Below are 19,749 nucleotides of genomic sequence, written 5' to 3' on the forward strand. Positions count from 1 at the left end.
AGGAGGAGGCCATTTCTCCCAGTGCAGGAGCGCCGGCCCCTTCCCGCCTCGATGCCAGTTGCTTTGACAGTGATATTGCTCATAAAATAGAGAAGCAACACGCAGGGAATATTTATTTCTAAGGAAGCAGTTGCATTTCCCTCAGCATTCTGGAGCTCAAGGAAGAGAAGGCAGGGACGATCTCCTCCTGGTTTTAGCTTCCAAAGCCTTGGGGGTGGGGGTAGGGTTTGGTTCAGGTGCTTGGGAGGGGCCCTGGCTTTTATACCTTTCTTGGCTGCTTCCTCCCAGCCGTTTTAGTGGCTTCCACAGCGGGACTGAGTTACCTGGAAGCCAAGTCCCTTGCCAAGGTCCCGGCTTGGCCATGGAAGATGGTGAGGTGACCTCGGTTTGGAGGCTCAGTTTCCCACATGTGCTTCTCTTGCAGGGACCCCCAGGGATCATCTCCTGCCCCACCCCTACAGCTGATCCCATATCCGCCTGCCCAGAACCCTCTGCTGCCCATTCAGAGGCCAGAGGGCCAAAGACTTAGGGTGGGCTGGGGGACACTAGCAGTGGCGTCCAGGGCCAGAGAGAGCAGCTCCTTCCCTTCCATGCTCACCAACCCACAAGCCTCTTCCTTTCCCTTCCCTCACCCCCTCCTCCATTCCTCTTACTTCATCTTTCTGCACCCCTTCCTCTTTTCCTCCCACCTTGGAAACTGGCTGAACTCAATTCAGGGTAGCTCAGTTCCTGGTTGTTTATTTCATATCCCCTACCTCTCAGCCCTGCACTCAGCTCTGGAAATGCCACTGCCCAGCAGAAGGAGTGGCTATGCAGCTGTTACCTCCCTGGTGTGGACACTCGCCCAGCTACAAGCTATTGCCAGAGGCTCCCTCTCCCCTCTTGCCTGGAGTCAACAGCAGAGCCAGTACCTGATGGTCACTCGGGGGTCGTGGGTCACTCCGCACACCATGGACGCCTGGGTGCCCTTGATGACACTCTGATCCTGGGGGGGCTTGGTGATGCGGGTCCGAGCTGAAAGATACAGCGGAGACAGCATGGTGAGAAGGGGTGTGGGGGCCGTGTGGCTGGACTCTGGGTGGATGAAGGCAGACTAGGTACCATATGAAAGTCCCCAAATGGTTAAAAAGAACAATGAGCTCCCTGGTACTTTAGTTCTCAGAAGCTACATCATAGTGGGGGCTCATTAAATTTTGCTCTCGCAAACCATGTATGGGATGGAGAGAGCAAACTCTAAGGATGATCAGGACCATATTTTCAGCATATCAGTGGTCCAACCAGGGTAAAAATAGGGTTTTCTGATTTCCAGTCTAGTGCTTCATGCACCAGGGCCCCCGGGCTCAGTCCAGACAAGTGGCCCACAGGTATGCTGGGTGTGGATCCAAAGTTGGAAGTGGCTTGAGAAGCTCTCTTACAGCAGGGGTCAGCTAACTACAGGCTGGGGGCCAAATCCGGTAGGTGGCCTTTTTGGCTAAATAAACCCTTACTGGAACACAGCCACGCCCATTGGATGACGTACGGTCTGTGGCTGCTTTCTAGATAAAACGGAAGCTAGTTGAGTCGTTGTGACAGAGACCGTCTGGCCCACACAGTTTAAAATATTTATGATCTGGCCCTTTCTTGAAAAGATTTGCCAATTTCTGCCCTAAAATATATGAAGGCAACTCTCCTATAATCTCAATGTTCTCTCAGGTCGGCCAAGCATAGCATCACTGGCAGAATCTTCCTAGTCCCTGGCTTCTGAACCACTTTGTCACTGTCCCTCTGATGAGAAAGGCCCTGACCGGGACAGACACTGGGGTTGGAGACGCTGGTGGTGTGAGCCTGTGCCCCGTAGCTGTCCTGAGTCCTCAGCACCTGCAGGGATGTACACACGCACACACAAATGTATAAAGCCCTGTGGCTCTGCACACTCACCCCAAACGACTAGGTCTGCTGAGGCCTCGTCGACCCCCCGAGAGTTGGTGGCCAGGCAGGTGTAGGTCCCCGCATCGGAGATGTGTGTGGGGCTGATGAGGAGGCTGCCCGACTCCAGGGGCGTGAAGCGAGGCAGCTGCACGGAGCCACTGGCCAAGATGCGCTCCCCTGAGGGCAAAACAGGGTGGGGGTCAGCCTGTAGCCCCCAAGGGCACAACCTGCCCTTCCCCGGCCACTCCAGGGCAGCGTGGTCCCCCCACAGGCCCCTGGCTCTGGAAGTGCTGGAAGGAATGAGGACAGATGGTGGTGGGGCTGGGGTGGGGGCTGAGAGACCTGGAGAGCTTTCTGGCTTAGGGACGGACACGAGGGCACGGGTCTCAGAGCGGGCAGCCTAGAGCCCAGGTCCCCTGATGCTCCTGTGCCCGCCACACCGCATGCCCTTCAACAGAGAAGGGGGTGCAGTTTCCTGATGACGGTGAGCAGCAGCCCGGCACAGCCCTCAGAGGCAGCTGGCACCTGGGTGGGGGGTTGGGGGGGGACAGCTCTGACAAGGTGACGACGGGCATCCTGCGGCAGGATGCTTCTGGAGAGAGTCACCTTCAAGGGAAGTGACGGGAGCCGCCTGGAGTGGGGGTGGGGTAGAGAGGGACATGGTGTCCCCAGCAGCAGCCCTGGTCAGGACAGGGTCCCCCTTCTGCAGGGGGACCCAGGGAGCCTGGGGCCCAGCCTGGGAGGGTCCTGGCCAGAGAAAGGGGGAGAAAGAGAGTGGAAGTGCACCTGTAAGAGTGAGCCTGGGAATGCAGGTCTTTGTGACTATGTCTATTTTAAAGAACCCCCCACCCCTGTACGGAAGGGAATCTCCATGTGTGCATCCGGGGGTCGCATGTCCGTTTGTACATGCGTGCAGGCACAGTGAACTGAGTGTGCTGGGTGGGTGTGTTTATTTCCATGTGTAAGCACGTGTCTAGGTTAGGTGTGCCCCTATTATCCCCACAAATGTTTATTGAGTACCTACCGTGTGCCAGACTCTGTTCTAGGTCCTGGGAGATGGCAGTGGACAAAACTGATGCCCCTGACTTTGTGGGGAGACAGGCCATGAGCTAGGTGAATAAGCCGATGACCGCGTGCATGAGAAGGAGGGGAGTGAAGGAGGTAGGGCTGGAGGGGAGGGCTGGGGGCTGGGGCAGGGTGAGTCCTTGGAGGAGGCACCTCTGAACTGGGGCTTGCCGGTGTGAAGGAGCAACTGTGTTTGTACATGTGTGTGTGCACATGTGTATGTACATGTGTGTGCATATGTTCGTGTACATGTGTATGCATACATGTGTGCATGTATGTGCATGCATGTGTGTGCACATGTGTGTGTGTGTGTGCATGGGGAGAGTTGTGAAGGTGAATGTGCACACACAGAGGTGAAGAGGAAGTACACAGGGCAGATGGACTTAGGGAGGTGGCTTCGGCTTTGCTGGCTCGGCCATCTGGAGCCCTCTGAGCTGCCTGGGGTAGGAGACTGGCAGCAGCCACCACCAGAATAATATTTATCATCAAGCACCTATTGTTTCCTGGGCTTCCGGCCTCCCAGGCACAATGCAGGACCCTCACATGCACGCTATAGTCTAGTCTTCACATCACCCTGGGGTATATATATATTATTGTCACCAGTTTACAGGTGGGGAACCTGAGGCTCAGAGTTAGTAACTCACCAAGGTGGCAGGTCTTGGAAGATGAAGAGCTGGACCTTGAGCCTGGCAAGGCTGGGAGCCTCGCTCTGTCTCCCAGGCTGGAGTGCAGTGGCACAATCTCGGCTCACTGCAGGCTCCGCCTCCCAGGTTCAAGCGATTCTCCTATCTCAGCACCTTCCCAGAGTAGCTGGGATTACAGGCACCTGCCACCATGCCCGGCTAATTTTGGTATTTTTAGTAGAGACGGGGTTTCACCACTTTGGGCCAGGCTGGTCTTGAATTCCTGACCTCAGGGTGATCTGTCTACCTTGGCCTCCTAAGATGCTGGGATTACAGGCATGAGCCACCGCGCCCGGCCGAGAGATGCTCTCTTGGGCTATACAGTGTATGACCTTCACGAATGTGCATGGAGAACCCAATCTGGCTGGCTGCAGAGCCTAGTTCTGAAGACGCTCCTAGGCTATCACACAGCCACACTCTCTGAAGGTCTGTCCCATCTACCTTTCTGCCAAGTGATAGCTGGTCGGGGCGCCCCCGAGGTCTCACATGCTAGCACCACTGACATGCCGTCGATCACCGTGCTGTCCAGAGGGCCTCTGGTGATGTTAGGGGCGATGCCTGCAAACAGAGAAGTGGGCCTTTTAGCCACACCCTGGGAGAGGTCCCCCAAGCCAGAGGGCCAGGGGCCTCCAAGCCCACCGAGGGCCAGGCCCTCATCCTCCCCCTGCCATGGTGAGGGGCCCTCCACTAGGAAGGATGTAGGCATCTTCATGGGGCCCCAGTGTTGGGAAGAAGCCCGGAGAGGCCATGAGGACTCCCCTATGCCACCTGCCCTGTGGAAGGACCCAGGTGACACCAGTCCCCACCCTGCTTGGATTCTCAGGCCTGCATTTGGGAGAAACTGCAGACCCCAGAAGGCAGCTCACATCCTCCCTGACGAGGTTATTGGGGTTCACAAGCCAAAAGTGAAAGGAAGGCTCTGGCTTCTGAAAAGAAAAACAGCCACAGCCAAGAGGGGGACTTCTGCCACTTTCTAAGTGGCCCTGCCCCAGGAGCTCCATTCGGCCATGGCCACCGTTTAGGCCTCCTGGCTCTGTGTTCTCCTTGCCTCATCCCAGCCCCCAAGGAAGGAGCTCGCCAGATGGGCGTGGGAACAGAGCTAAGTTCACCTGTGCTTGGAAGCCAGAAGCAAGACGGCAGCCCCTTGGTAGCCACCTTTGGGGCACACCCAAAAGCTCTCTGCCCCACAGCTGCCCTGCCTGGGGCCTCTGTGGGTCTGGGTGATGAACACTGTGGAGCTCAAGGAGACCCCTGAACATCCCCGTGCTTCTTGAGGAGCCCACCAGTGCTTTGCATTTACACAGACCTTTGAGCTTATGGGCCACTCACAGTATCATCTTTTTTTCTTTTGTTTTTTTGAGACAGGGCCTCACTCTGTCACCCAGGCTGGAGTGCAGTGGTGCCATCTTGGCTCACTGCAACCTCTGCCTCCTGGGCTTGAGTGATCCTCCCACTTCAGCATCCCTAGTAGCTGGGAGTACAGGTGTGTGCCACCATGCCCGGCTAATTCTTTGTATTTTTGGTAGACGAGCTTTTGCCGTGTTGCTCAGGCTGGTCTCAAACTCCTGGGCTCAAGTGATCCACCCCCCTCGACCTCCCAAAGTGCTGGGATTACTGGTGTGAGCCACTGCGCCCGGCCCACAGTGTCACCTTTGATTGTTAAAACAGCTCTGGGAAGCGGCCAGGGCAACTATGACAATCCCTGACAGAGACTCCAAGGGCAGAAAGGGATTTGCAAGCAGGAGAACTAAGAGAAAAGCACCAGTTCTCTTCTTTGGAAACATGAGCAGGTCCTCTGGAATGGGGTCACTCCAGCCCTGCCTGGGAACCCAGGGACAGTTGAAATGCCAGAGCTGGTACCCGTGGTTGTTTTCATAGCTCCTTTTCTGAAAAAGCCGTGAACCCAACCTGGGCCCCAGGATGTTGGAGAGAATTTCTAGGGACCGGAGATTTCCTCCAGGGCTCTGGACTCAGGGCTCCAGAGGCCGCAGTGGTAACTGGCTGTGCCCCTAGGCTGCTGGGCAGCAGGCGGCCTTTGGGGATCCCATCTGCATAATGGAGCGTGCTGTGCACAAGAGGCCTTTCGGAAGACCTTGGAAGAAAGCTGCGTTCTGGGAAGAGGGGCTCATGGGCAGCACAAAGGAGGGCCCAACTTACTGGTGACAGCCAGGTAGGTGGAAGTTTGCACCTCGCCGGCTGCATTGCGGGCGAAGCACTGGAACATGCCGGTGTCATCGGGCACCAAGCCGCTGATCTGCAGGCCTCCATCGCTGCGCTGCCGGAAGCGGGCCAGCTTCTCCACCTCCACCACGGCTGCGTCCTTGTACCAGGTGATGGAGGGCGGCGGAACACCTGTGGGCAAGACGTGGGCCCACCGTCAACCTGCCTCCTGCCTCCTCTCTGCCTAGGAGGGGTGCTTGGGTGGAGGCCGGGCCCAGAAATCTGCGAGGGGGTCCCTGGTGAATCTTGGTGTCTAGAACCTTCTCAGAGGTGCCACTTTGGGTCTAGGGAGAGGAGGAAGATGCTCTTTGAGTGGCAATTCTCAAAGTCTTTGGGATAGAGTAAAGATCCTGGAATCAGTTTAGCATGGAAATGCTGGATTGGACAAACTAATGTATTTATTCTATTTTTTATTTCTATTTGTGTAGAGATGGGGTCTTGCTAGGTTTCCCAGGTTGGTCTAGAACTCTTGGTTTCAAGCGTTCCTCCCACCTCAGCCTCCCAAAGTGCTGGGATGACAGGTGTGAGCCACTGCACCTGGCCGAATTTCTTATTTTTTATTGCAATACTTAGCAGACACGTATGTGTGCTCTGGGAACCTCCAAGTGGGGGATGCTTTCCCAAGTGCATGGTGCCCTGTGTCAAAGAGCACGTAGATGGTCCAGTGTTCCTTAGGGGGCACTTGGAAGCCCCCCATACCGGCTTTGCACATGGAGATGAAAGGAGGAGGCTCCTCTCCCCACTCTCAGCCTGGCATGTTTTTTTCATAAGTTCCCCCAGCCGGGCTGGGCATGGTGGCTCATGTCTGTAATCCCAGCAGTTTGGGAGGCTGAGGTGGGTGGATCACCTGAGCTCAGGAGTTTAAGACCAACCTGACCAACATGGTGAAACCCTGTCTCTACTAAAAATACAAAAATTATCCTGGTGTGCTGGTGCATGTCTGTAATCCCAGCTACCTGGGAGGCTGAGGCAGGAGAATCGCTTGTACCCGGGAGGCAGAGGTTGCAGTGAGCCAAGATCGTGCCACTGCACTCCAGCCTGGGTGACAGAGTGAGACTCTGTCTCAAAAAAGACGAAAAAAAAAAAAGACTTCCCCAGAAGAGTTTGCCACGCCCTATTACAAGGAGCACCCCACGGCCCTGTCCCCACAAAGCCTGCTTGCCTTCCCTTCCCGGCACCCTCTGATCCTGACAGCCTGTGATGCCACATTTCATCCAATCCACCATGCGCTCTCTTTCCCATGGTCACCTCTCCGAGATCAGGATGTGTCTTATAATCGACAGCATGTCATAATTTAATAGGCTGCCTTTTTTCTTTCTTAGTGGTCCATAAAATAATGGGGCATCTTACAACCCATGGCATTTTAAGTGAGATGAAATAAGGTATCTTTATTTGTTTATCGGCTTGCCCATCTCCCTCCCAAGAATGTTACGTTCTACACGAGCAGGGATCTGGCTTTTTGGTTTGTTCTGTATCTCCCCACTCCTGAGGACGCTATCAGCACACGGTAAGCCCTCAAAAAATATTTGCCGCCTGAATGGATGGATCTTTGCCTTCCCCTTGTGGAGTCTCAGAAGGGAAGTCATTACTCATCCCTTCCAGCACAATCCTCACTCCTGCAGAGACACATTTTGCCCCTTTGCTCAGCGTGTCCCACTGTGCACGCTCTTCTCTCTTTATCATCCCGGATTTCACCCTGGCTGCGGGCTGTCTTTTGGCGGAACTGAATCAGAAGGAAGGACAGTGGGGAAGGGGAAAGTAGAAATTCTCCAGGAACTCTTTCAAGGGGGGTTAAGTAGGAATAGCGGAGGGAGCTGGCAGAGGAGATGGAGCAAAATGGCCCAGGAAACAGGCCGAGCTTATAAGACACATCTCAGGTGAGATGCGCCCGGGGGCTGCTGGTTCTGGCATTACGGTAATTTGTCATTGTCTACAGCTCTCCAATTTTGGGCAATTTGGGTCTGTCACCTGTCCTGAAATTGCTGTAAGTTGGGTTCATTTGTAACCCTCAAGTTATGGTACCGTAAAGGTTGATTTCCAGCCTGAGATTATGGTAATTTGGCCTGTTTGTTTCCTGGGGTGCCTGCTCAGACAGCCAGACAGACTCTCTGCCTAGTGACATGGTCTCGAGAAGAAGCTGGAATTTAGAAATGTCCATGACAAGGACGAGAGAGGCTGAAGATCTGGGGTCTTTGTCCTCCTCCATCGGTGCCACCTCATTACCTTTGGCCTGACAGGGGATGTCCACCACTTTCTCCATCTCTGCAGTGATGTGTCTTTCTGGCTCCTTGACAAACTGAGGCGGTTCTGTAGGAGGAAGGACCAGGGGAGGAGATCAGAGTGATGCTTGCTTTGATCCAGCCACTGTGGGGGGTCACCCTTAAGGAGGACCTTTGCCGTGCTGCCCCTACCCCTCAGGGGAGCCCTAGCAGCCCCACCCTGTCTCACCCAGCACTGAGAGGTAGGCGCCCCGGACGACAGAGGGGACGCTGCTGCTGCGCAGGACAGCCTCACACTCATAGTAGCCGGCGTCGCTGCCGGTGGGGTTGGGGATGGTGAGCCGGCGGTTGTGGTCACTGATGCCGCCTGACAGCAACACCCCGTCCTTCTTCCAAATGATATGTAGCTTGATCAGGGGCCTGCAGAGGGCAAGGGAAGGCCAGTGTTCAGCCATGAGGACTCCCAGAGGCCCGAGAGGCATGGTGGGGGGTGGTAAGGAGTGTGAGCTTGGGAGCCAGGCTGCCTGGGTTTGCCACCTTCCTGCCACTTTGTAGATGCAAGATCTTGGGCAAGTTCCCACAGGGCTCTGGGTCTCAGTTTCCTCTTCTGTAAAGTGGGTGCATCTGTGCCTGCCCAGGGTTGTAGCCAAGATGAATGCATTAGTGCCAGTGAAGTGCTTGGAACAGGGCCTGCTGATGGACTTGGAACTCAGGGCTTGGCAGCTCAGGCAAAGCAGGAAAGCAGCCTGGCTTGCAGTTCTTTTCTCTGGTCTTCCCTGTGTGCTGTGCCCCATCTGACCACAAATCAGTGACACGGAGGAGACGAGGGTAAGGGCAAGTGACAGACAGAAACATGAAATACCCAGAGTTTGAAAAGGGGAAATAAGGGCAGACAAGACAGACAGACAGACAGACAGACGGGCAGACAGACAGAAAAACCCACCCCCCAACTGCAAGAGAGGAGCAAGGGTGTGAGTCTGGCCTGGCTTTCCACCATCACCAACCCCTGCACCCCCAAGCCCCCAAGACTTGGGTCTGTCCAGGCACTTCTGTTTAGCACCTGGTGGGTCCCTGAGGACGGATCTTCCAAAGTGGGCCCCTGCTAGTGACACGGGGGTATTCAGAAGGGCCCCGTGGAAAAGGAGTTCTGTGGCCGCATACGTCTGGGAAACAGTGGCTTGAGTGACAGTAGCTCCAGTGACGCTGGGCAGTTTCTTCATTGAGGGGCTTCTCAGGGCTTTCACTGTGCAGTTGCACCCTGGTGGCCTTGCCCATGTCCTGGAGTTTGGATGTGTGTCCTGTCCAAGTCTCATGTGGAAATGTGATCCACAATGCTTGGTGTTACCCACTTGGTGATGGAGTGAGCTCTTACTCTGTTAGTTCATGTGACAGCTGGTTGTTTAAAAGAGCCTAGCTCCTCCTCCCCTCTCTCTTGTTCCTTCTCTTGCCATAAGACACGCTGGCTCCCCTTTCTCCTTCTGCCATGATTGGAAGCTTCCTGAGGCCTCCCCAGAAGCAGATGCTGGTGCCATGTTTCTTGTACAGCCAGCAGAGCTGTGAGCCAAATAAACCTCTTTTCTTTGTAAATTACCTTGTCTCAGGTATTCCTTTATAGCAATGCAAATGGGCTAATATGCCATGCCTGTGAGAAACTTGGGATTGGAGGAGCATACTTTTAGAAATGCTGCCAAAAATAATATCAACAACAAAAAAGGCTGGACACAGTGGCTCACATCTGTAATCCCAGCACTTTAGGGGGCTGAGGCAGGAGGATCACTTCAGCCTAGGAGTTTGAGACCGGCCTGGGCAACATAGTGAGACCCTATCTTAAAAAAAAAAATGCTGCTACAGGACATGCTCTCCCTCTCCAGGAAGGTTCAGGTCAAGGGGACCTCGGGGGGATCATCAGTCTAACCCCCTGCCCATCCCATGGGTTTAACTTCATAGTGCATTTAGGAAGGGTCAGGTCAGGCTGGGTCAGCACGCTGCCTATGCACCTTCCGCTGGGGTTGGTGCTCAGATCATTTCCATTTTACAGATGTGGAGGCTGAGGCCCAGAGGGTGGCAGTGAGTACAGGCCTGGGGGAGAGGGGGCAGTGCATTTCAACTCAGCTATCATCTAGCTGGGTGACGTTGGGCAGGCCGCTTGCCCTCTCTGGGCTCTGAAGTGGTGACACCTATGCCATACAGTTGTTTTGGGAGAAAGGAGGTCTTGTGGGAAGGCGCTTAGCATGGCAGAGAGCATGGAAGGCACTTAGCTGCACATAATGAGGCTCAGGGGTTGCATAATTGTCTCCTGTGCGGGAGAGGTGAGGGCTGCACATGGCTGGGAAGGGCCCTGGTAGCTCCTGACCCCTGATCTGCCCTCCTACAAAGCCCGTACTCTTTTTTTTTTTTTTTTTTTTTGAGATGGAGTTTCACTCTTATTGACCAGGCTGGAGTGCAACGGTGCAATCTCGGCTCACTGCAACCTCCGCCTCCTGGGTTCAAACGGTTCTCCTGCCTCAGCCTCCAGAGTAGCTGGGATTACAGGCATGCGCCACCACGCCTGGCTAATTTTTGTATTTTCAGTAGAGACGGGGTTTCTCCATGTTGGTCAGGCTGGTCTTGAACTCCTGACCTCAGGTGATCCGCCCGCCTCAGCCTCCCAAAGTTCTGGGATTACAGGTATGAGCCATCGCACCCGAAGCCGTACTCTTAACCACCATGTGAATTGTTTCCCATACACACTTCCCTCCTGCACACCCCTGCAAGCAAGAGGGCTCGCTTTGAGAGGCCACCTGCTCCCTCTGGGCTCCTCCAAGGGTTAGAAGTGAGTCCACCCTCCCTCCAGTCCCGTACGTCCCAGGCTGACATCCCCTTCCTTGTAACTTCCATCCAGGGCCTGGTTTTCTCTTCTTGGGCTACAGAGAACAAGCCAGCCCTGGTTGCACACAGCAACCCTCTGACAATAGCCAGCGGGTCTCCCTGCACCCCTCCTCCTCCATCCTGGATCCTCAGGTGATGTGGCTTCTGGCTACTCTCCCTGGAGCCCGCAGTTTGGGAGCAGCAGCTGGAGTTAGGGGTGCAGGAGCGAGGGAAGAGGCACTACCCACCTGGCATTGGCCACACACTCCAAGATAACCTCCGAGGTCCCGGCCACCACGCTGGTGTTTTTAGGTGGGATGATGATGGTGGGTGCGATGGGGTCTGCAGGCCCCCCTACATCTGGGGAGAGATCAGATGTTAGTTGGGGGCAGAGGTTAGAAATCCTATCCCTGCCAGCCTCATTAGAGGCTGATGCCCTGGGAGGCCTTTGTCCTCACCGAGTGGAGCAGGTGGCCATAGGGGCAGCTCCAGAGCAGACCTCCAGACACTGACCCCAGGGACTACCTGATCCCTCCACTTCCTCTCTTGATGAGTCACCACACCAGGGTCCAAGCAGAGACATCACTGACCTTGACGGCCTTCCTCACCCCTCCTGTAAAGCAGCCACACCCCCCTCTCCCCACCACCACCCTGTCCTGTTCCATTCCCTTCAAATCCTTCCCTCTGCCTGGGTTGACCTTGTTGGTTTAGTCTGCATTGTCCACGTCCTCCACCAGAATGCAAACTCTCTGTACTAGGTCAAACAGAGTCACCGGCCCCCTCCCCCAACACACCTCCTGCCAATTCATGCCCATCCAGCACCTGTAAATGTGACCTTATTTGCATATAGGATCATTACAGGTGTAATTAGTTAAGGTGAGGTCATACTGGATCAGAGTGGGCTCAAGATCCAATACGACTGGCGTCCTTGTAAGAAGAGGGAAATTGAGACACAGATGCACAGGCCGGAAGCCTCTGTGAAGACAGAGGCAGAGTGAAGGGATGTGGCCACAAGCCAAGGAATGCCAAGCATTGCTGGCCACAGCCGGAAGCCAGGAAGGGGCAAGAAATGAGACTCCCCTAGAATCTTCAGAGAAGTATAGCCTTGCTGACACCTTGATTTTCCGACTTCTGGCCTCCAGAACTGTGAGAGGCTCAATTTCTCTTGTGAGCCACTCAGCTGGTAGTACTTTGTTAAGCAGGCCATAAGAGACTAAAATTCTTCCTGACCAGGAACCTCATGGGTCTTTGCTGTGGACTGAGCTGTGTCCCCCACCCATTCATATGTTGAACCTTAACCCCCAATGTGATGGCATTTGGAGGGGTCCCTTGGGAGGTGATTAGGATTAGATGAGGCCACGAGGGCCAGGCCTCATGAGGGCCAATGAGGGTCCCAAGGAAAAAGAAAAATGTTCTCTTAACATATTGTCAACTTTTGCTTAAAAAGCATGTAATACTTTAATTCTCTCATTGAATGAAATGAAAGAGTTAAGGATGAAACTCTCAGAAAGTAGGTTTCCAGGTACTTGTTAGGTGTGAATATTTCCATATTTCAGATTCATGTCCTTATAAAAAAAGGAAGAGGCCAGAGCTGGCTCTCTCTCCGCCATGTGAGGACACGGCTGGAAGGCAGACATCTGCAAGCTGAGAAGAGAAGCTGACCATACTGGCTTCCCAATCTGGGACTTCCAGCCTCCAGGATGGTGGGAGCCAGAATGTTTGCTTCGTAAGCCCCCAGCTGCGGTGCTTTGTTACGGTACCAAGAGCTGACTCATGCAGTCTTTTTTTTTGGACAGAGTCTGGCTCTGTCGCCCAGGCTGGAGTGCAGTGGCACGATCTCGGCTCACCACAACCTCTGCCTCCCAGGTTCAAGTGATTCTCCTGCCTCAGCCTCCCACGTAGCTGGGATGACAGGTGCCACCACCACGCCAGGCTAATTTTTGTATTTTTATTAGAGACGGGGTTTCACTATGTTTGCCAGGCTGGTCTCGAACTTCTGACCTCAGGTGATCCACCCACTTTGGTCACCCAGAGTGCTGGGATTATGGGTGTGAGCCACCACGCCTGGCCAACTCATGCAGTCTTGACGACTACCACTCCTCCAGCACGAAGAAGGATGTCTGGCACACAGTAAGTGCTCAAATATGTGTGTTAAGTGAACAAATGAATGGATCTAGTGTTACCATCGTCCAACTCCCAGGGTCGATGATTGAAATGAACAAGAGCTTCCTGTATGTGGGTTTTACTGGGAAAAAAAAAAAAAAAAGAGAAACACTCCAAACTCTTCTAATAGAGGTAGTAGCATTTCCTTTTTTTTATATTTTGAGTTTTTTTTTTTAAAGTAGAGGCCAGATTTTCATCTTGGTGGGTCAGTGTAGGCCCGATATTGGCAGAAACTCCAATATTCTGTGTATGCCTGATCCATGGCTCCTGAAAATACAACCTCTGAGGACTTTTTCTCCACAACAAATCTATCCAGTTGGCCCCTTTCCAGAAGGTTCTGGAGGTAGTAGGCCACGATGACTTGCCGGGCCCTGGGGTAACAGTGACAGGCTGTTCTTTATGGGGTTAGGGGGAGGGTGCACAGTGGCCCCACTGCCCCTCTGGGCCACCTTGTCAGCCCTGGGCAGGTTTTCCTTCCTTGACTCCAGGCCTTGCTAGAAAAGGCCCAGGAAGAATGCGAATAAAATGTAAAAAATAAAGTAAAATGAAGGGGGAAAGAAAGGAAGCATATAAAGCAAAATAATTGCAACAATATAAAAGCCTCATGTAGGTGCCATAAAGAGCGATCGGATTGAAAGCTGCTGATATAGCTGAATCCATAAAAGTGTGCTCTAAGTTGTTTATTACACGCGGGGGCGCGCAGGTACCACGGCTCAGATTAATGGGGCACAAGTAGGAGACAGACAGTTAGAGCCCAAGCCAGAGCACCACATGGCACAGCCAGGTAAACAGGGAGCCCTCAAGGAAGGCCCCAGGGCTCAGGAGTGGCTTGTTGGCTCTGGAAGGAATGGAGGAGAGATGGCCATGTGCTCAGGCCCAGGTGGCAGCCTGCAGGGCTCGATGGGGGCTGAGGTGGCCAGGGATGCTGGCACAGTGAGAAAGGGTCCCAGGGGTGAGGAAGGCCCGGGCTCAAAGCCTAGCTCTGCCCCCAGGTATCCCGGTGGCTTCATCCTACTGAGTTTCAGTCTTCTCGGGGGGAAATGGGGATGAAAGTTACTACCTCTCAGGGTTGTGTGAATTCAGGCCCCAGCTCAACAAATCTTTCCTAGGTGAATGCTTGACACGTGCCAGGCTGTGTTCCAGGCACCGGAGATTCCCCACCAAGCGAGACGGCCAGGGTCTGTCCTCATGGAGGGCGAGGTCCCAGAGGAAGTCGAATCAATGCTCATGGGGTTAATGAATGAAACAGCCTGTGATGGTTGCCGGGAAGGGGGCGGCTAAGCTGGTCTGGGGTGACTGCAGAGTGCCTAGTACACAGTAGGTGCTCAATAAATGACAGCCTCCCCTCCTGGAGATTTGCCTGCCTGTGCAGGGAAGAGCTCTCCCTGCCAGCCCTAGTCCACGTGACAGACTCAGAGGCTATGGAGAGGTGGGAGTCGCAGGCTCGGGGATGCACGTTAAGCCCTGCAGGGTACCGGGCAAGGCCTCAGGCATTTCATGGGGTGGCTCCCTGGGAGATAGCAGGAGTTGAGTGGGTCTCAGAGAAGTGAGTCCTGGAGCAGATTTACTGTTAATGAAGGTCACCCCAGCACAAGTGGGTTATTGGGGTAAATGGGGCTCCAAATGTCAAACCATGAAAATCACAGGTGAGCCCGAGCAAAGAGGAGGGGTGTCTTCCCGGTGAGCTCCTGCCACAGGGTGGGCCCTGGGGTGGGAGGAAGTGTAGGGGGCTCCCCACACGGGGGGCCACACTGGATCTCACTGCCCCAGACGCTTTGCGTAACAGCCACAAGGGACATCTAATGTGATCCATTCTCCCTGAATCACCCCATTGAATCCTCCCATTTTTGCCATAGGCACCAATTTACAGATGGGGAAACTGAGGCTCAGAGACCATGTGACTCACCTGGGCCACCTCATTTAGTCCTCCCGACTTTGCCATAGGCACCAGTTTACAGATGGGGAAACTGAGGCTCAGGGACCATGGGACTCGCCTGGGCCACAGGTTGGTGAGCGGTGGGGCAGGGGTGTGAGCTGCTCCCCTCTCTTGGGTAGGCTTCTGGGATGCCTGTTCTCCAGCTGCCCAGGAGCCAGGGTATTCCAGGCCCTGTGACCTGAACCACCCAATGCGGGGGCCACGAGCCACACGTGCCTATGAGCTCCTGCAATGTGGCTGGTGTCCCTTTGATTTAATGTGATTTAATTTTAACTAATTTACATTTAATTAAGAACGAATCCCCAATTCCGTTATTAGAACACTTTTAAGCATGTGTGGAACAACTTATGCATAAGACTCTACTTTTCAGCTATAAATTTTGTGAAATCTAAATACAGATCACGTATTTCGGATGAAAATTTCACATCCAGATTGAGATGTGATATAAGCATAAAATACACAAGGATTTCAAAGACTTAGTATGCAAAAAACCAATGGAAGGTATCCCATTAATATTCTTTACATTGATTGTATGTTAAAAAGATAACTTCTTGTTATGTTGGGTTAAATAAAACAGAGTAATAAAATGAATGTCAATGATTTCTTTTTACTTGGAAAAAATGGGGCTACGGGAAAATTTAAAATTTCACGTGTGGTTCGCATTCTATTTCCTTTCGACAGTGTAGCACTGATCCCCGGATATGCAGTCACCATGCAAGTGTGGGGTTTTCAGGAGCTGTGACAGTCCGAAAGAGGTCACCAGGGTTATCTTGAGCAGGGGGAAACTTTTGGGGTCACCGGACTTGCTCTTTCCTTCTCTGGTTCTGAAGAGCATAGGATGCAGAAAGCTGGACTTCCTCGAGTCCAGGAGGGATGGAGGAAGCGGTGCGGAGGGGAGAGCAGAGGGAGGGGTGAGGCCCAGGAGAGGAATGAGGGGAGCTGGTGCTGATGGTGGGCGAAGCGGCAATTGCTCCTCACAAATTGGTTGGCAGGCAGGCAGGCAGGCAGGCAGGCTGGGGATTTGTGTCACGGAGAGGGAGAGGGTTTTCAAGTGCAGTCACTTGTGGGAAGAGAAATTAGCTAAAAATCAGCTGATTCTGCTCTGAATTCAGGATACATCAGTGAGTGATTGGCAGGAGGCCAAGAGGCAGTGGGGTGGGAGAGACAGGCGACTGGGCAGGGCTTGGGTGGGTACAGGGGGTCAGAGGGGCCCTGACCACCTCCCTGGGGCCAGCTGGAGCGTTGGGTGGTTTGGGATGGAGCAGAGAGCGACTCCCAAAGTCAGCCAGGAAGAGTAGACTAGTTTAACGCCTATGAGGAGGAGCTGGGTGCCGGAGGAAGGGAACAGAGAGGAAGGCCCCGACTCTGTCTTGGGGTAAACTGAGTCACCTAGGAGGATGCCTGGCTTTGACTTGGACCATGAACTACTCCTGTGTCATTGACATTGCCTCTTACCAAATGACGGGATTCCATGAGACTCCAGGGAATCTGATCACTAGAAAATATATGGGGAGAAGCATCTCTCTTTGATGACTAAATTCCCTTCTCCTATAGAAACAGCAGCCCCAGGGTATGGGCTGGGGCCCAGGCTGCTGGGACTTGACTGAGACCCTGACTCGATGTGAGAGGTTACACCTTCAACCCTGATGGGTCAGTCTCCAGATATACTTGAGACCCTGACGGGTCAGTCTCCAGAATGAAACTCTCCTCCCCGCATTCAGATTTCCTTCTAGGCAGACTGGACGCTAAGTAGGGGAAGGAGATCCCTGGAATAATGGGAAGCGGTTCCTGCTGAAGTGTGAAAGGCCCTGGAATGGGGATGGCAAGGGCTCGGAATGTCCTGGGCCCTCTGGGCACTGACAGCAGAGGCTAGGATCAGAATAAAAGCACAGAAAGGCTGCAGGCTGGTCCGCACCCTCATCCTGCCGCTGGTGGGCAAGTACCGTCGTGACCAAGGATGATAAATGAGGCTTGCTTTGAGAGCAGGAGTTGTACAGATGTGGAGGGAGGTGAACATCTGCCTCCCCCAGCTTGTGTTACGGCTCAGCTACTGCTGCTGCAGGAAGCTCTGGCCTCGCCCCACAAACTCTGGGATTTGGGCCTAGGCTGCTCCTGGGCTGTCCACCCCTCCTTCTCTGTCTTGGGAATGGAGTATGGAGGGAGGGGCTAGTCCAGTAGGGAGAACCAGGCCAGAAAGAACATCCTAGCATCTCGTCCCTCCAAAGAAAACTGGCTTCAGTCTTGGCTGGACAAGCGTCTTTTCGCCAAGGCATACCAAGGAAGTCACGCTTTTGTGTGTGTCTCGCTGTGTGGTGAGTTCTAGGGAGGGCTTTGCCCCTTTCGCCCAGGGAGCTGGAGGTGTCTGAGGATGGAGGTGTTTTAGGTGGGTGCCTGGGCAGAGGGCCTGTGTTCCCATCAGCAGGGACCACCTGACTCCCAATATAGACAGCACTTCTTATGTGACAGCCAAGTAGAGGCAGTTAGTATATTTCTGTAAAAACAAGCTTCAACCCTGCAATCACCCACATGCCCTCCCTGATAGTGGCCACAACTCACACATGCACACACTCTTCCTCTGCCCCACCCCTCCCTGGGTCCCTGGTAGCCCTGCTAACAGTCGTGCTAAGCATCCTCTCTACCGATGCAGCATCTCAGGCGTGTCATGGGAATGGGCTCCAGCATTCAGCTGCTCCCTTTCTGCCCAGGCACCCCTGGCTCTGCTGTGTCTCGTCCTCCTTGGGAAGGCTCCCCCTGGCCGTCCCCTAGCTTCCCTGCCACCCTCCTCTGCCACTCCATCTTCCCAATGATCCCCTGGAGCACCATTGCCAAGATTTAATGACCCGCTCTGCGATCGGTCCCGGCCCTGTGAGTACTTACTCTCCACGGCGAGCGTGATGGGCTGGCTGGTCTTGTTATCCCCGTTCTTGTCGTTAACAGCCTGCACATAGTAGCGACCTGCGTCAGGGGCCACCGTTGACAGGATGACAAGGGTGTTCTCCAGCGTGATGGCTCTGGGAAGAGGAAAAGGATTCCTCTGACACAGGGGCCTGAGGGGCTCTGAACCTCCAGGGAGTGGGAGTGGAAACCCTAAGGGGGCAGCCTGACCATATCTCCTGGTCCCCGGCCTCCCAGGGCCCCTCCTGCCATCCCCTCCCCAACCTCTTACTGCCTACATCCCGCCACGTTTAGTTTGCAGAGAATGCTAAACACGGTGCTGATGCTGTCAACCAGACCCAGAGACAGTACGTTCATGCCCAGACGCCGAGACCACCCAAACGAAGCTTCCCTGGCCCCTACCCCAAGACTGGGCGAGGGGCTTCCAGGTATCCCCTTGGAATTTTGCCCTTTCCCAGGTCACAGCCTCCACGGCTGTGTGTGGTTATTTCTGCATGATGTGCGTCCAGACACTGAAGAAATGTTCTCAGCATGGATTAGTGAATGTCGGTGAATGAATAAGTAAATGACAAATGAATGCTAATGAATTTAGAAATGCAGGGCCATTCCAGAGTCCATGCCTTAGCCCTAATCCTAAATCTGTTCAGGATTGATGGACTCAAAGGCCATAGGTCACCTGGTGACATCAACTTCTGGAAGTCCTGTTCCCTCCAGTCCCCTTTCTGGGTATCAGTTTCTACCTCTCTCTTTTTTTTTTTTTTTTTTTGAGACAGTCTTGATCTGTTGCCCAGGCTGGAGTACGGTGGCATGATCTCGGCTCACTGCAGCCTCTGCCTCCCGAGTTCAAGCGATTCTCCTGCCTTAGCCTCCCGAGTAGCTAGGACTACAGGTGCGCCCCACTACCCCTGGCTAATTTTTTGTATTTTTAGTAGAGACAGAGTTTCACCTTGTTAGCCAGGATGGTCTCGATCTCCTAACCTCGTGATCTGCCCGCCTTGGCCTCCCAAAGTGTTGGGATTACAGGCATGAGCCACTGTGCCCAGTTTTTTTTTTTTTTTTGAGACAGAGTTTTGCTCTTGTCACCCAGGCTGAAGTGCAATGGTACGATCTTGGCTCACTGCAACCTCCGCCTCCCCGGTTCAAGTGATTCTCCTGCCTCAGCCTCCCGAGTAGCTGGGATTACAGGTGCATGCCACCACACCCGGCTAATTCTTGTATTTTTAGTAGAGACGGGGTTTTGCCATGTTGGCCAGGCTAGTCTCGAATTCCTGACCTCAGGTGATCCGCCCGCCTTGGCCTCTCAAAGTACTGGGATTACAGGTGTGAGCCACCGTACCCGGCTGGAGTTTCTACCTCTTTGAAGCTCATAACCAAGAGTGGGACTGGGTGGGCTGGTTAGGAGGGAAAAAGAGGCTGGTGTGCTTTGGGGTGTGGCGATGGGCTGTTTGCCTCAGCCGGTTTCCTTTGCTGGGATCCCATCATGCAGCCCCTTCTCAGGCCAGGTCTTCTGGCAGGGAAAAGGAGCTTGTCCAAGCAGGAAGCTGGAGGCTCCATGGAATGTGGGTGCAATGGAGCCAGGAGCGCCACCCACACCGGCTCTGCCTCCCTCCACCCATTCTCCCAATGACAAACAAAGCCATTAGTTTGTCAAGTATATCTCTGGATTTTAATGTGATGGGCCTGAGACAGCTGTTAAACATCCTTAATGTTAGTTTAACAAGGACAAATCCAGTTGAATTCTTTTCAAATTTTCCCATTAGGTGAATGTTACAGAGTTTTAAACAGGCTCTCAAATAAACATCCCCACTAATGC

The 19,749-nt window shown here is 53.7% G+C and overlaps 1 protein-coding gene across 1 annotated transcript in view; it reads right to left on the reverse strand.

Annotated features, from left to right (window-relative positions):
- The window catches only part of SDK2 (sidekick cell adhesion molecule 2), a 145,467-nt gene that overhangs the window by 112,406 nt on the left and 13,312 nt on the right, over nt 1-19,749 (reverse strand). The window contains exons 3-10 of the mRNA XM_032179094.2: nt 17,919-18,052; nt 11,191-11,302; nt 8,325-8,515; nt 8,100-8,183; nt 5,814-6,008; nt 4,098-4,214; nt 1,918-2,085; nt 912-1,014 (exon numbers count right to left, since the gene is read on the reverse strand). Coding sequence (XP_032034985.2) covers nt 912-1,014; nt 1,918-2,085; nt 4,098-4,214; nt 5,814-6,008; nt 8,100-8,183; nt 8,325-8,515; nt 11,191-11,302; nt 17,919-18,052 — 1,104 coding nt within the window. The remainder of the gene's footprint in view (nt 1-911; nt 1,015-1,917; nt 2,086-4,097; nt 4,215-5,813; nt 6,009-8,099; nt 8,184-8,324; nt 8,516-11,190; nt 11,303-17,918; nt 18,053-19,749) is intronic.

The sequence above is a fragment of the Hylobates moloch genome, unplaced genomic scaffold, assembly GCF_009828535.3.
Source record: "Hylobates moloch isolate HMO894 unplaced genomic scaffold, HMol_V3 SCAFFOLD_15, whole genome shotgun sequence".
In the NCBI taxonomy this organism is placed as follows: Eukaryota; Metazoa; Chordata; class Mammalia; order Primates; family Hylobatidae; genus Hylobates; species Hylobates moloch.